At 36.6% G+C, this 14,018-nt stretch overlaps 1 protein-coding gene across 5 annotated transcripts; it reads left to right on the top strand.

Moving 5' to 3' along the window:
* The first annotated feature begins 333 nt into the window (after window positions 1–333).
* On the top strand, window positions 334–4,233 carry LOC148041476 (Pyridoxamine 5'-phosphate oxidase family protein). Of its 5 annotated transcripts, XM_087679956.1 has the most exons (8): window positions 390–464; window positions 576–603; window positions 1,377–1,427; window positions 1,861–2,045; window positions 2,193–2,228; window positions 3,284–3,485; window positions 3,571–3,646; window positions 3,759–4,233. In XM_087679956.1, the coding sequence occupies exons 4-8, from the start codon at window positions 1,891–1,893 to the stop codon at window positions 3,890–3,892; spliced, it is 603 nt and encodes a 200-aa protein (XP_087536082.1). In that variant the 5' UTR covers window positions 390–464; window positions 576–603; window positions 1,377–1,427; window positions 1,861–1,890; the 3' UTR covers window positions 3,893–4,233. The 5 variants fall into 5 exon arrangements, with proteins under 5 accessions (XP_087536069.1, XP_087536082.1, XP_087536075.1 ...); XM_087679943.1 differs by lacking the exon at window positions 1,377–1,427 and having other exon boundaries at window positions 334–464; XM_087679966.1 differs by lacking the exon at window positions 390–464 and having other exon boundaries at window positions 508–603.
* The last annotated feature ends 9,785 nt before the right edge of the window (window positions 4,234–14,018 follow it).

The following is a 14,018-nucleotide window of genomic DNA, read 5'->3' on the forward strand; positions in this document are numbered from 1 at the left end:
CTCCACAAATATAGGGGAGGGAAACACTAGGCTTTGTGACATGATGGTACTCACAGGGCATGCATGCTCTATCTCTATCTCCCTATCTCTCTTTCTCTTACATTTGTACTATAGGTTGTCTATGCTTCTTATTTTCAGTTAACACGAACAAAATCATGCCGCGTGTGAAACCTCTCTATGGTTCTCATGCTCTCACATCAAATTTTAAGTTAAAAATAACTGAAAGATAATCAAATTAGGAATTTCTTTTGGTTCTTTTAAGAAATATAAAATACTAATAATTTATTACCAAATAATAATGAAAAACAATCAATCAAAACTTAGGTGAAAAAATAGTGAAGAGGCAATTAATTTAATGTAGATTTTTTGGGTCTTTTTGGCCTCTCCTTTTGGGTGCATGCAGGCGACGGCCACTTAAGTGTGGAGTAACAGATCCTGAGACAGACCGAGCACGCAATGTTAATGTAAGCCTTTCCATTTCCAGTAAAGTTGAGGGTGATCCTGTGCATTAATTTTCGTGGCCCCTTTCTCTGTTGCTGTATTTTTTGGGTCAATCTGGCGATTGCTTGGCGCAGATCAATCGGATGAGCGGTTTTCTCTCAGGTTTGGCTTCAATCGATACTCTAATGAACTGGGTTGGGTCATTAAACTCATCTTTTGTCTGTGATTCTCATCCGAAGCTACTGAATTCCCTGATGCGTTGACTTACCCAATTGGTTTGTCATCTGAATCAAGTAATCTTCTCAGTTGTTTGCTTTAAATCATTCACCTAATTGTGGTTTTGATTGGTTTTAATCTTTCTGATTCTACCTTCAAGCTGTTAGCTGAGCTTAGTTATCTGTAATGATTGTTATCTGTAATGGTTCTGCCAATTCATGGTTGTCCTTTCTGTAATAGTTATCTTTACAACAACTTAGTTGTCTGTAATGGTTGTGTCTTGGGTCTCGGGTTTTTGTCTGTGTCAGTCAATATCTCTGCCAGCATAGCATTTGCTCAGAGAAGACCATAAGACCATCTTTACAGCATGGTGTTGTCTGGTTGATTGTATCAGAGCATCAATATAGGTAATTGATGTTGTTTGCTTTATTTTGTATCAGAATATCAGTTTATGTCATTCTTGTTGTCTGGTTCATTGTATAAGAGCATCAACATAGGTAATCGATGTTGTTTGCTTGATTTTTTGCCTCAAGTGGACTAGGTAATCCAGAGTTTTTATTGCATCAATTCATGGCATTTGTTCGTTGTCTGCTTGATTGTATCAGAGAATCAATTTAGGTAATCGTTGTTGTCTGCTTGGTTTTTAATCTGAAAGTTGATGAGGTAATCCAGAGTTTTAATGTGTCAATTCATGACATATGTTTGTCCTGGAGAATCAGATTATGAGAAGAAATCAAGTTCTTTGGTTATCAGTGTGATATATAATACAGGTCAGTTGTTACTTGGATATTTATGAAGATATGTTATTTACAGTGAGCTATTTTTCTCTACTCCATATCCTACCATTCTGAAACACTATATGCATCTCAGAAACACTATATGCGTCTCAGAAGTTTCATTTATGTTTTCTTTTGAATCTTAGTGATTTATCGCTTCAATGGCTAGCCGTTCCCTCTTGTCATTAGTTCTTGTTATTCTTGATGTTTATGAAGAGAGTAAGTCTGTTTTTTAAGGTTTGATTCCATCAATACCGAGTTTCAGGTAGTTAAATATGTGTGTAGTTGTTTTCAGAAATTTAAGATATATCTAGTTGTTTCCAGACATCCTTTCTCTTGTTTTATATTTTCATACTGTTCATAAATCAGCCCTCTTATACATCCTTAGTCTCTATAATGAGTTTGGAAGACCTGTGTTTGACATCAGGAGAATCAGGAAAAGGCTTATTTCTTCAGAATGCAGCATCCCATCTTCATTTTCCTCTTCTTGCTAGCTATCTTCAACATCAACTTGCTGCCTGCAAGGGCATGGAAATATACACGACCAGACCCTGATGATGCATTGAGCATGGCACGTTGGCTTGTCCAATCTAACTATTGGGGCGTTGTCAGGTGGCATTGTGTTCCTTGATCTAACTTGCTTAAGAGTAGAAGATTTGAGATGAATAGCATCAGTGTGCAAATGCTGCTGCTGCTGCCGTTGTGTTCTCATGTACTCTACAGATACTAACAATGAAATTTTTGCTGAAATTTTTGCAGCACTGTATCTGTTCATCTGAATGGAATCCCTTTCGGGTAAGCTCCACTCCCCATGGCCTATTTAATTTTCGACATTGTCAAAAGTTTTCCTTAGTCCAGAAAATAGATTTTTATTCTGCTTCCTATTATCAACCTTTTATCACATCAGTTCTGCATGATTGGACATAAGACTCTTGAAAAGTCTATATTGCGCGAGTAACATTGTAGTTTCTTCAGGAACCTGATGACTTAAAAGTGTAGCCAGTAGTCTGTGCACCTCCATTTCTATATGGTTATATCACATCAGGATATGTCAAACTCTAGCACTACACATGTTATAAGGTCATTCACTTGCTTTGGCATTAAACTGAGTGCTCTCATTTGGCAGCTGAAGCTCATAAATGACTTTTAAGGTCCCATTTTCACTTCACTAGCTTAGGGACTGAAAGATACTGTTCTTACCTGTCCTGACCTGTGAGATGCGCTGTCATGATGTCTTACTAAAGTAAACTTGTTTAATGCAAATTGCATTTTTTGTTCATGCATTCTTCGATGATCTATATGGGGTAGTACCTCTTCTTAAATTTTTATTAATAAAACCCAAATGTTACTTCAACTATTTCCTGCTAAATCCTGACATGTATTTAACTGGAATTCAGTTAGTTTATGTCTTGCGGAATATCGGGGCAAACTATAAGATAACATGTACTATTTTTGCCTTATTTTTCCCATCTATAGAACATTCACCATTATAGTGACACTATAGGAGGCACAGTCTGAAATTTTGATCTTGTAAACATTTTCCTCTATTGTTTCCATCTTTAGAGCATTACCATTACAGTTAGATGATAGAAGTCTGGTCTGAGATTTTGATCTTGTAAATTGTCTGCTTGATTAAACCTTGTTTAATCAAGTGCACAAGTTTATAATCAAAATTTCAATCGTGTAAAAACTGTTACAAATTGTATGTCAAGTCAATTGTATGTCAAGTCTTCAAATCAAGACCAACTCTCTTGCCAACTGATAGCACTGTCATGGAGCTAGTTGATTTGTTCTTGTTATGGCAATCTGCATATCCTTAGTTCTTGACCTGCATATACTTCTGATGGCAGGAATGTGGCTTCCTACAGTGACGGACCTGTTGGGAACTCAACCGGTGTACCTTATTTCTACTTATCTAGTCTTGATCCAACTCCAAGAGATATAGCTATCATTCCGTATTGTTCTCTGACTGTCAGTGAGTCTCCACTCGGCACCTGTGGAAACACTGATATTGAAAACCCTACATGTGCAAAGATCACATTATCTGGACAAGTATGCTGTTTATGTGGGGATGTACTTTTGGAATTTGAAGCGCTTTCAATCAGTTGAAATTTTTTAATGAGTTGCTTCTCTGCAGATGCATGCTGTCACTGATACAGAGGATTCAAGTTTTGCAGCAGAAGCTCTATTTTCAAAGCACCCTGAAATGAAAGGTGGGCATAAAGGAGAGGGAGTGCTGATTTATTTTAAGGCAACCTTATGTGTGTGCATCGTGGGACTTTTCTTTTTTAGGTATTGACACTTACAACTGCCTGGCTTTTTCAGACTGGCCTAAGGACCATAATTTTCAGTTCTATAGAATGACTGTACAAGATATATTTCTTATCGACTGGTTTGGTGGGGCCAAGACTATACCTGTGGAAGATTATTTGAATCTTAGCCTCAAGGCCTACCTGTAAGCAAGCGTCTCTACACCAGAGAATTATCCCTATATTTTGACACTATCATAATCCCAAGCGAAGGAAAGAGCTTTGAAATTATCGACCACATTGAGCCATTAAAATGTTGATTCCTACCTGAAGCAGAATAACTTGTATATCCATCTAACATTATATGTTCTGAAGTCAATGTACGAGCCGGCACATCCCAAACCCAAGTGCAATGTATAGTGTAAGTGATCAAAACCAAAACTGGATCTTCGAGTTTCCTGTTGAGGATTTCTTTTCTTTAGGAGGAGAATTGTACAGTTGTATCGCATCTAATACAAGTGGTGCTTTAGGCTATGTGCTGACAAGTTTGAGGCTCATGGGTCCTTCAATCTGTACATTTTCAATGAGGTCTCTAATCATGGCATCATGTAGTTGACACTGCTGGTACCTACAAGGACCACATGTAGTTTACATTATAGTTTTTACAATGACATTATGCAGTTTTATCCTGTGGTCCAAGTGATACAATGACAGCATAATGGAAGTCTTAAAAGCTTGATCCCTATAGTCTGTAGTTGATGTTAGTACAAGTGGTGCTTTTAGGTTATTTACTGACAAGTTTGAGGTGATATCATATACCAATAATATAACAATGCCCTACCATTCAACTTCATCTGCACCAAACCAATATGCAAACATGGTGGCATTCACGTGTACATGGTGTGGTAGGAGAGGAGTATTAGCGAGAATAATATCAGAATCTTTTATCATTTTGTGGTACAAAGGGACAAGGTTGGTTTAACAGTAGCTGTGTCTGCAGGAGTCTTGAGTGATATATGACTTTCCCAAGTTGTAATGTCAGAATTCAGGTTTTCCAAGGATGCTTGAAGCTTGCAAATGCTAAATTGGGGTAAAATGTAACCAATTTTGGGCTAAAACACCTACTTGTTAAACTTAAGGTGATGCTTGCTTAGATATATGCACTTTAGTCTTTAGTCTTGCGTTTGAGTTGGCACCTAGGCAGCAAAAGATGATGCTACGTTTCTAGTTCTATAAGCTCTGCTACGTTTCTAGTTCTATAAGCTTGGGATCATGCATGAAACAAGGGCGAGTGTTGGGATTAGAAGTATGGAGCATCTAGGACACTTGCAAATGTTGATTACAATGGAGCTTGAAGGATCAACATCTTGCAGATGTTGGGTCATGGGAGTAAAATTGATGTCCATAGCAAAGTTGACAGAGAGATCTTTAACTTGAAAAATTATAGTTCTCTATAGTACTTTTGTACAATTTCACTATGTGTTGCTATGGAGATGTAGCTTAATTCATCATCAATGCATAATGTCATTGGCTCAGTTATGTATGACTTGTGTAAAGTAAAAAGTGTAGTTTTCATAAGAGCAACAACTAATAAAACCATTGTAAAAGTTCCTTTAGAGAAGATAATTGATGACATTTTAGTTGCCATTCTTCTTCAATACTTGCAAACCATATGTCTACAGGTCACAATAATCTACTAAAGAAACCTATTTATTGATTACAAAACCAACCCCCCCCCCCCCCCCCCCCTCTCTCTCTCTCTCTCTCTCTCTCTCTCTCTCTCTCTCTCACTCTCACACACACACACACACACACACACACACACACACACACACACACACACACACACACACACACACACACACACACACACATATTGTGATATTCAATATTTATGCATTTGGTTGCACTTAATATCTCAATGTGATCACAATCCTTATGGAAAGGGATGGATTTATGTTTTTTTGATTAGCCAATCAAAATAATATTGTCCACCCATGTTGTCACTTAGTTTAGACACTCTTTTGATTTATGATAGATTTTTCAAAAAACTACAAGCAAAGGCATGTAGAATTGTTATAGGCAATCTGTAGCAAGCAACATTGTTGGGCTTGAAGCACATGCCATGATTGGTATTATTGAAAAATCTTTAGCTTGTAGGAGTTCACCAAATGTGTAGTTGATTGCACAAAAGGTACATTGAGCAATAATGGATGTATAGATAGCTCCCAAACATTTATGAGGTGAGAGTAAAGTGATTGCCTGTGTGTGAACATTTATTATGCATGTGATAAGAGTAAAAAAGGATCTAGGTGTTGTAAGAAGAACAAAGAAAGTAGCACTACAAGCATGGATACCTAATGGAAAGAGATGAGTTGAGTAAGAATTATAAAACTACGTAGTGTAGTTGACGTAATCTAAGTAAAGAATAGAGAGTACACAATGGAGAAAAGTTGAGATTCCTTTAATTCCAAACAAAGTGATGCAACAATAGCTCTATCAACACATACACTTCCTCAGTGAAGCTTAGATGTCAATCTAGATAGATTTGAGATGAAGAGATTAAAGCTAGTTACCATTTAATAATGTAGACCTTATCTAACATATATTTCAGGGCCTGACCAATATCCTGGCTCACGCATGGCTTATCCTCATAATGGGGGCCTTACAACTTTGAGCATCATAGATTGCTGGTGCTACCTTATGAGGTGGAGTATTGAGCATATCTAATCTAACAACTCACCCCCCTCCTTATCCACTCATAAGTGAACTATATCCTTGGCCCAACATTGAGTCTGTGAAGTGAAATCAATGAAAATCTTGTATAAGTATCTTAGTGAAGATATGTGCTCCATTCTCTTTTATTGAAGAATAGGCTATCCCATCCTCAATCATATCACATATATAGTGATATTGAATCTCTCTATGTTTGCTACAAAGATATACCATTGGAATTTTGTTAACTATCACATCTTAAGCACAATTAGCTCTTCATTTTTCACATGTAGCAAAACAAGATGCCTGAAAATCATTTTTGAAAAGACATACTTTTTTCAAGACTTTATTGTATAGATTTAGGCACCACTTGTTCATAAGGTGCAATTTTAATCGAATCACATCTATTACTTGCAAATGAGAAGGTATTTTATCTTTGTAGACATGTAGTTAGGATCAATGCAAGTTATAATATCTTTAGGAACTAAATTAGAAGACCCACGATAGATGTGAGAGTTGCAGGAAATCTCTATTTAGTTTTGCCTAAAATGTGCCCCCAAAGGTCAAAATGCATGCAATCTCTATTCATTTTTACTTAAAACATATCTCCATAAGGTCAAATTGCATGCTAAAGGAAAGGACCAATCCTAATCTAAGTAGAAAAAGGTAGAGGGTGCCAAGTTAAGTGGGAAATCCTAAACTTAACCCTAATGTATAAAATATAAAAATGAATAAAGAGCTCATTCTCATGTATGCAAACTTGGAGCTTTCACTCTTGTTTCTTCTTGTCTAACTAATTTGTGCATGAGAGAGAGAGAGAGAGAGAGAGAGAGAGAGAGAGAGAGAGAGAGAGAGAGAGAGAGAGAGAGAGAGAGAGAGAGAGAGAGACCTTGGTTGGTTTGAATCTAGAGAAGTCCACTAAATGAGAGAGTTGAGCTATGGTATAAGAGTATCTATCCAATGTCTTATTACTAAGCTCTTATTGAGGACAACATTTTGGTTCCATTGTTGGGACCAAGGACAAAACTGACTCACTTGAGGTGTTCACACTTCATTTACTCTAAAAAACACATGGCTAATTAGGAGATTATATTGGTGTAGAATGCATTGGGAACATTGAACATTAGGGAAACTTGGACTCAAGTTTGGGCCTTACAAAAATTCCACCTCAACATAGAGAGGTGATTAAGAAATTACTAAAAATGACATAGACTTTAATTTTTACAAAATTTTCTTTAGTAAAATATAAATTAGCACAGAGCTTTTAAGCTATCAATTAGTCATAATTAAGAGTTCAAAGGTTAATACTTGGAATTTGAGGACTCATATATAGATTCATTTGGACTAATGGCATTGTTTCTTTTTATCAAAAGATAAGCCAAAATGCTATGCAAAGACTTGACTTGTATTTGACACATTATATTTTAAAATATTCTCATTTGATGTATCTCATTTTTAAAGGCAACTTCATAAGCCACATTAAAGCCTGAGGAGATATCTAGGGCCAAAATCAACATCACAAATGAGGATGGTTGGGGTCAAATAATCTTCAAAGAGGTATATGACTTCCATGTTGAGTTTGATTTCAAGTACATGGCATTATGAAGAAAAATAAACATTATCTCATGTCTTTTCGCGACCAAAGAAATGTGTAGATAATAAGGAAATAGTAATATAGATTTGTGGGTGAACAAAAAATGGTATCCAAAAGATTCTATGCATAAGTCTATGCCTCATTTAGGGATAAAGTATCCTCGGTTGGCTTTGTTAGAGATGACTATAATAGTCTCTTAGGATATACTCAATATAATATGCAATTAGCAATGTGTGTAAGTTAAACATAGATTTGGTAGAGAGGGTGTGTGTATTTGAGAATAACATTAGAGCATTGCAAGCACAAATAGAGTGACTATTTTGGAGCTCTCGAAACAAAGGGATCGATTTAGACTCAAAGAAATAGTACTAGGGGTTCACGATGCACGGAACTTTTGAATATTCACGATACAAAGTTGTGAGTTGGTGGCATCAAGAAGAGGATGGATGCATTGAAATAATCTCTTTATTCATTGTTTCTCTATCTCCAAAGTAGCAAAGCGTCTTGATTTTGAATGTTATCTTGCATATTCAAATGAAGAGGTGGATTCAAGCCTAGAGAAATCAATTGCACATATCAAAATACTTTTGAATAAGGAAGTTATCAAAGCAATCCTAAAGAATAAAAAATACCAAAAGCTTACAATATATGAGATTGAAACCTTCATGAAAGAGAACTAACTAAATCGAAGTGATTGATGGCATCCTCAATTTTGTATTGGAGCCTGATGAATAGTAGATTGTGAAGGAGAGAAAGCTAGATTTGATTCAACAAATTTTTTGTAAAAAAAGTCCAAATTGATTTGGTATCTAGCATGAAAATAATATATTTTCTCTAAGATCATTTGAGATAAATAATGTATTTATATTAGAGGTTTGCTTCTACAAATAGTTTGGTTGTATCAATGTTATGTGCTTAATATGTGTGCATTGCAGTAGTATCTAAGAATTTTGAAACTTTATGTTGGGTTTCCATAAGACAAATATACCCCAACTCATTAATGATCAAAGGAATAGGAGGATCTTAGAGATGGAAGACTTTGGATGAACAAACTAGAGTAGAATCTAGTAGACAACATCAAGACTTTGAAATGTATGTATGATGTTTTAAAGGGGGCCAATTCAAAGAACCGATGTATATATTGCATATCTAGTGCAAAGGGCTTGATAAGTAAAATTGAAAAAGGATACTTGATAAAAATTTAAAAGATCTAAAATTTCGGCCAATTTTAGATATTCAATTTTCAAGATTCCATATCTATACAATGCATGTTCTATGCAAAATCATTGAGAAACTACTACTCTTGTACATATGTTTTGCTTGAACTCTATGACTTATGTTTACATAGGTCAAGGTAGTCATAGCACTTGAAGAGCCTTGTCAAACATTGGTTTTGTACCGATTTACCTTCTCCCCTTATGGTCACATTGCATACATGCTCATAGGCCACCGTTCCACAAGATTTCCCCCACCTAGCCATACCAATACGTCCTCTTTTTGTTTTTGAGGGCAAAAACCTTCAGGGTCGGGATGGAATGTAAAGAATGGGATTAGAGAGTCTTACATGAGGTTAACAGAGGGATAGCACATGCGAATATCCAGTTACATGGATGGGGTACTTAAGGTGTAAAAGGACCTGGTTAGGGTACCATTTTATGAATATACATTTGTCCTTTCACCTTCTTCCCTGTCCTTCCGGGCTACCAGCCATTTCTCTCTCCTCTTCTTGTCTTTCTCTCTCTTCAGCTAGTCTTTCTCTCTCTTCTTCTCTCATCTTCTTCCTCTTTCTCTCTCCTCTCTGCAGTCTCTCCCTTCTCTCCTTCTCTCTCCTAGGTCTCCTTCATTACAAAGGAGTGGTTGATAAGTTCACATTGACAGATTTTGGTAGTCATTTGATAGTTTCCTATTGATAAGATCCCTATCACAAGTTTGCATTAACAATTTCACATCAATGAGCTTGCATCAATAAGTTAACATTGACACACTTCAATTACAAAAATATTATTTCAATATTTTAATAAAAAGGACAATCCAAAAGGGAGATGTAACCAATTCCTAGCAAAAACCACTTTTGGTAATAATCTCCCTATTCAATGCTCCACTCCCTTCTCCACTCTGTCTTCCCTCAATGTTGTATATTATGATTGCTCTACAGAAGAGAAGGGATGCTAGGGACATGCAACTTCCATTGAAAAAAAAATCGGAGAAAAATAAAATGTTGAATGGAAAGTAAAAGTGAGAACAACAAAGTGTGTAAAATGAAGGGAGAAAAGGCACTTCATTGAATTGTTTGAAATTTTTGGAAAAAAGATAGAGATAGTACAACAAAGGAAAAGTGTTCTTATGCAATAATGGAGAATTTCAAGAAAATAATAAGGAGACTACAATGTATGGAAGGCTAACAAAAAATATCGCCATCTAGTATCTTAAATTGTTTGAGAGTCTCTTAATTTATGTCTTAACGAATTTGTGCCCCAAAATACAAATTTAAAGCAAGGAAGGTAGATTGAGATAAAATTTAAATCCCATGGTCATGATGACAAACTACAATTGGTTACCATATGGTGTCACCTTCCTTGCCTCGACCTTAAGCATACAACTTGTCTACAATTGAGAGGGTAGTTGGGGGATAAGCCTCTTAGTAGTTGGGACCTTGTTCCTTAAGCATATGATTGGCTTCACATGGCAAGCCTTTAATAGTTCGAGTAGTCTTCTTTGCTCGAATCACCATTTACTAATTTAGTGTGGCCTCCATTTAACAAATGCCACAACTCCAAACTACGCTTAAAAGTGAGCTCCCAAGGGTTTATAGGCTAGGGGATCCCTCTCATAAAACATACATGCTCCTTTTAAGATTGAGACGACATCAAATATTGTGTGATATTAGATCCTAAGAAGCTGGATACAATGTGCTTTATGTGATTGAAACAGTAAAATTTACGATGTGCTATTAGATCTTGATATGTAGCCAAAAGGAATTTCACAATATCAGAGCTTTCTTAGGGATTCTTATCCCCGTCACTATTTTGATCATTTGTAAAATCTACATTTTCTTTGTTATGGTAACACCATTGAGAGGCATGATTGATCTTCATACTTGTACTATGTTTAGACTTGACCTGAAGCACTTAAAATGACACTCCAAAGCTTATTTTTCATTAAGTACTCCTTGATCTTAGCCTACTAGGTATCATAGTTAGTCCCATTAAACTTGATGTTGCTCTTTGAACTCGTATTGTCAGTAGACCATGGTAGCTTAAGGCCCTCCTTTGCTTGTTTGCAAAAACGCAATTGATAGTAATCTCAATGTATTGTCACCATTGCTTGCTTAGCTAGGTGGTCTCCATCTTCCCTATAATGAGTACATTCCTATAAAACACAAAATACACTGACTAAGCAAATATACATAGAATGTGTTTCGAGCTTTGAGACATTAATAATGTTAAGGGTGACTTTAGCATGGTACATTTAGCTAGAAAAGGTTATAGTCAACAAAGATCACCTATAGTTATGAGGAAAAAGACAACTATAACCTTCTAGTGTTGTACCCACCTACCTATGCCATGTAATATTGAAAAGTTATGAGGAGGCCAAGGTCATTAAAACACAATAATTGTTACATTTGGAGATATCTCATTTGTCAATGCCAAAAAATGATAAAGGGAGCCCAAATAAGAAAGTAATGCCAATTGGTTTAGGGTTATGTGTCTTCATCAAATGTGACATCCACATTAAGAATACATTGTTAATAGGCATATTAAGGTAAGAAAAAAGCAAAATGACTGTGTTATCAGCCATTGATTTTGAGGCTTAAGTGGTAGTAGGCACTCAAGTGTCCACATCACAACATGCATGCTCTCTCTCTCTCTCTCTCTCTCTCTCTCTCTCTCTCTCTCTCTCTCTCTCTCTCTCTCTCTCTCTCTCTCTCTCTCTCTCTCTCTCCCCAAAGCCCTTGCACCCTGTCCCTTCACCCAATGCATCTCCCACCTTTGACACACGCCAAAAACGAAAATAGTAACCTTTAAAATGAAACAAATTTTCTCAAACATTTCCTCTCTAACATTTATTAACCAACATTTACCTATGTAAGGGAAAAGGTACTTTGGTGACAACATTTTAGAAAGTCAGACACCATCATCTTCCACCTGAAAGAAAAAGTATTGCTTCGAGTATTTTTTCACTATGTTCTTTGGCAATTGATGTACCCTCTCTTTCTAGATCAATGTTATGATTATTCTTGCTTTTCAACCATGTTTATAATGTGAAATCTATCATGTGACTTAATCTTAACTTTTCAAATCTTCACAAATTGCACACTTTTGTCAAATGAAAAATCTTGAATCTTTTGTCTCCATTGTGTGAACAAAAGGTGGTAGAACATTAAAAATTTGTCTCTTTCACCTATGTTGTGTGAACTTAAGGCTAGTGGCAAGGATACTTTTGGATCTTATCCACCCAGAAAGGCATTCCCTAAACATCAATATCCACCACCCCTAGTTAAACTCAGTCCTATATGTGTTAAACCTTAAGGTGAGACAAGGGAATTAATTTAAGAAGGTATTCTAACTTTTGGTGGGCAAAATGGGGGAATCTTAAAAGGTAGAGAGAGAATATTCAAAAGGGGGAATCTAGAAAAGGAAGACTAGAATTTGCTCACCAACATGAGAATGCAAAAGGGGAATCTAGAAAATGAAGAGATAGAATTTGCTCACCAAAATGGGAATATGCTTACTAGCACTTGCTTGCCAAGAAATAAGAACCAAGATACCTGGAGGTCAATTGACTTGCACGAGTCAACTTGGTTCTCAAAATAACTTGCATGGCTTGTCAACTTGACAAAACTTAACTTGATCTCCTTGAAAAATGAAACTGGCTGTAGTGAACATAGTACATTTAAAAATAGTGAGAACTGTGTTAACTAGCGCAAGCATTGTTGACATGTTCTTTAGCCATTGGCAAGCTAGCTATTCTCTCTCCACAAATGAATCTTTCCTCTCCCTTGCCACCGTATTTAGCTACTGAATATAACTAGGTCCTCCAAATAAATTACTTGTGGATGGGCAACGCACTGGCAAGTAGATAGGCCCACCACTACAAGTTGATAGACTTGTGCATGGCAAGGCTCTAACCAGCCTCGATATACATCGGTTAGTTGCATCATTGTCTAGGAATACAACCGGTATTTCTCATTCCTTACCATCAAGCACATTAGAGTATTTAATGCTTTGCTATCCACTTCTTTAGCTCGAGTCCATCTCTTCTCCCTTGTACACAATAGGTTGTGGCATCTTGAACTTTCCATAGTCATCCTCTGAAATGGTGTAATCTTTGTCATCAATGGTTGTTGGCTTCTTCCTCATTTCATCCTCGTCTCATTTTCTTTTTTCTTCTCTTTTTCTATCTTGGCATTCACCTCTTCGTCCTTTTCTACTTGTTGGTTAACATCTCAACCAACAACTTGGTCATTCGTCCTAGTTGGTGCTTGATGTCAGAGACTCACTTCTCTTGCCGCTTTTTACAATCACGTTTTTACCCCCATCTCTTGTGCTTCTCACAAAGGTACGAGTCACAGACTATGCCCAAAACACCTTTGATTTAGGTGATAAGGGTTGTTGGAATGGGTAGCAAACGATGTATCTTTGCTTCAATCAATAAATGGTATGGGTTGTTGGTTTTGATATAGGTTATGGGATCTTTTCTCTTGCTATTGTAAGCATATCTTGGCTCTGGGTAGCACAAGATGTAAGAAGAAAGGCACGTTCTTATATGCTTGACCAAAAGAAAGATACATAGACAAGCCTTTGCAACCATGTGATGCAGCACATATGACAGTTATGGGGGAGGGGGACGAGAATTGTGAGTTCTATATTTCTCTGCCCTTATCACAACACACACACACATGTGCACGCACACGCACATGCACACACACACACACACATATTGGGCTCCATTTGATGGTGATCAAAATTAGTAGGCTTGACTTGGTGCACACTTCCATACGTTGATGTCTTTTTCGACGATAGAAGT

The sequence above is a fragment of the Lygodium microphyllum genome, chromosome 1 (genome assembly GCF_053477565.2).
Source record: "Lygodium microphyllum isolate KBCC chromosome 1, Lygodium_microphyllum_v1.1.10, whole genome shotgun sequence".
In the NCBI taxonomy this organism is placed as follows: domain Eukaryota; kingdom Viridiplantae; phylum Streptophyta; class Polypodiopsida; order Schizaeales; family Lygodiaceae; genus Lygodium; species Lygodium microphyllum.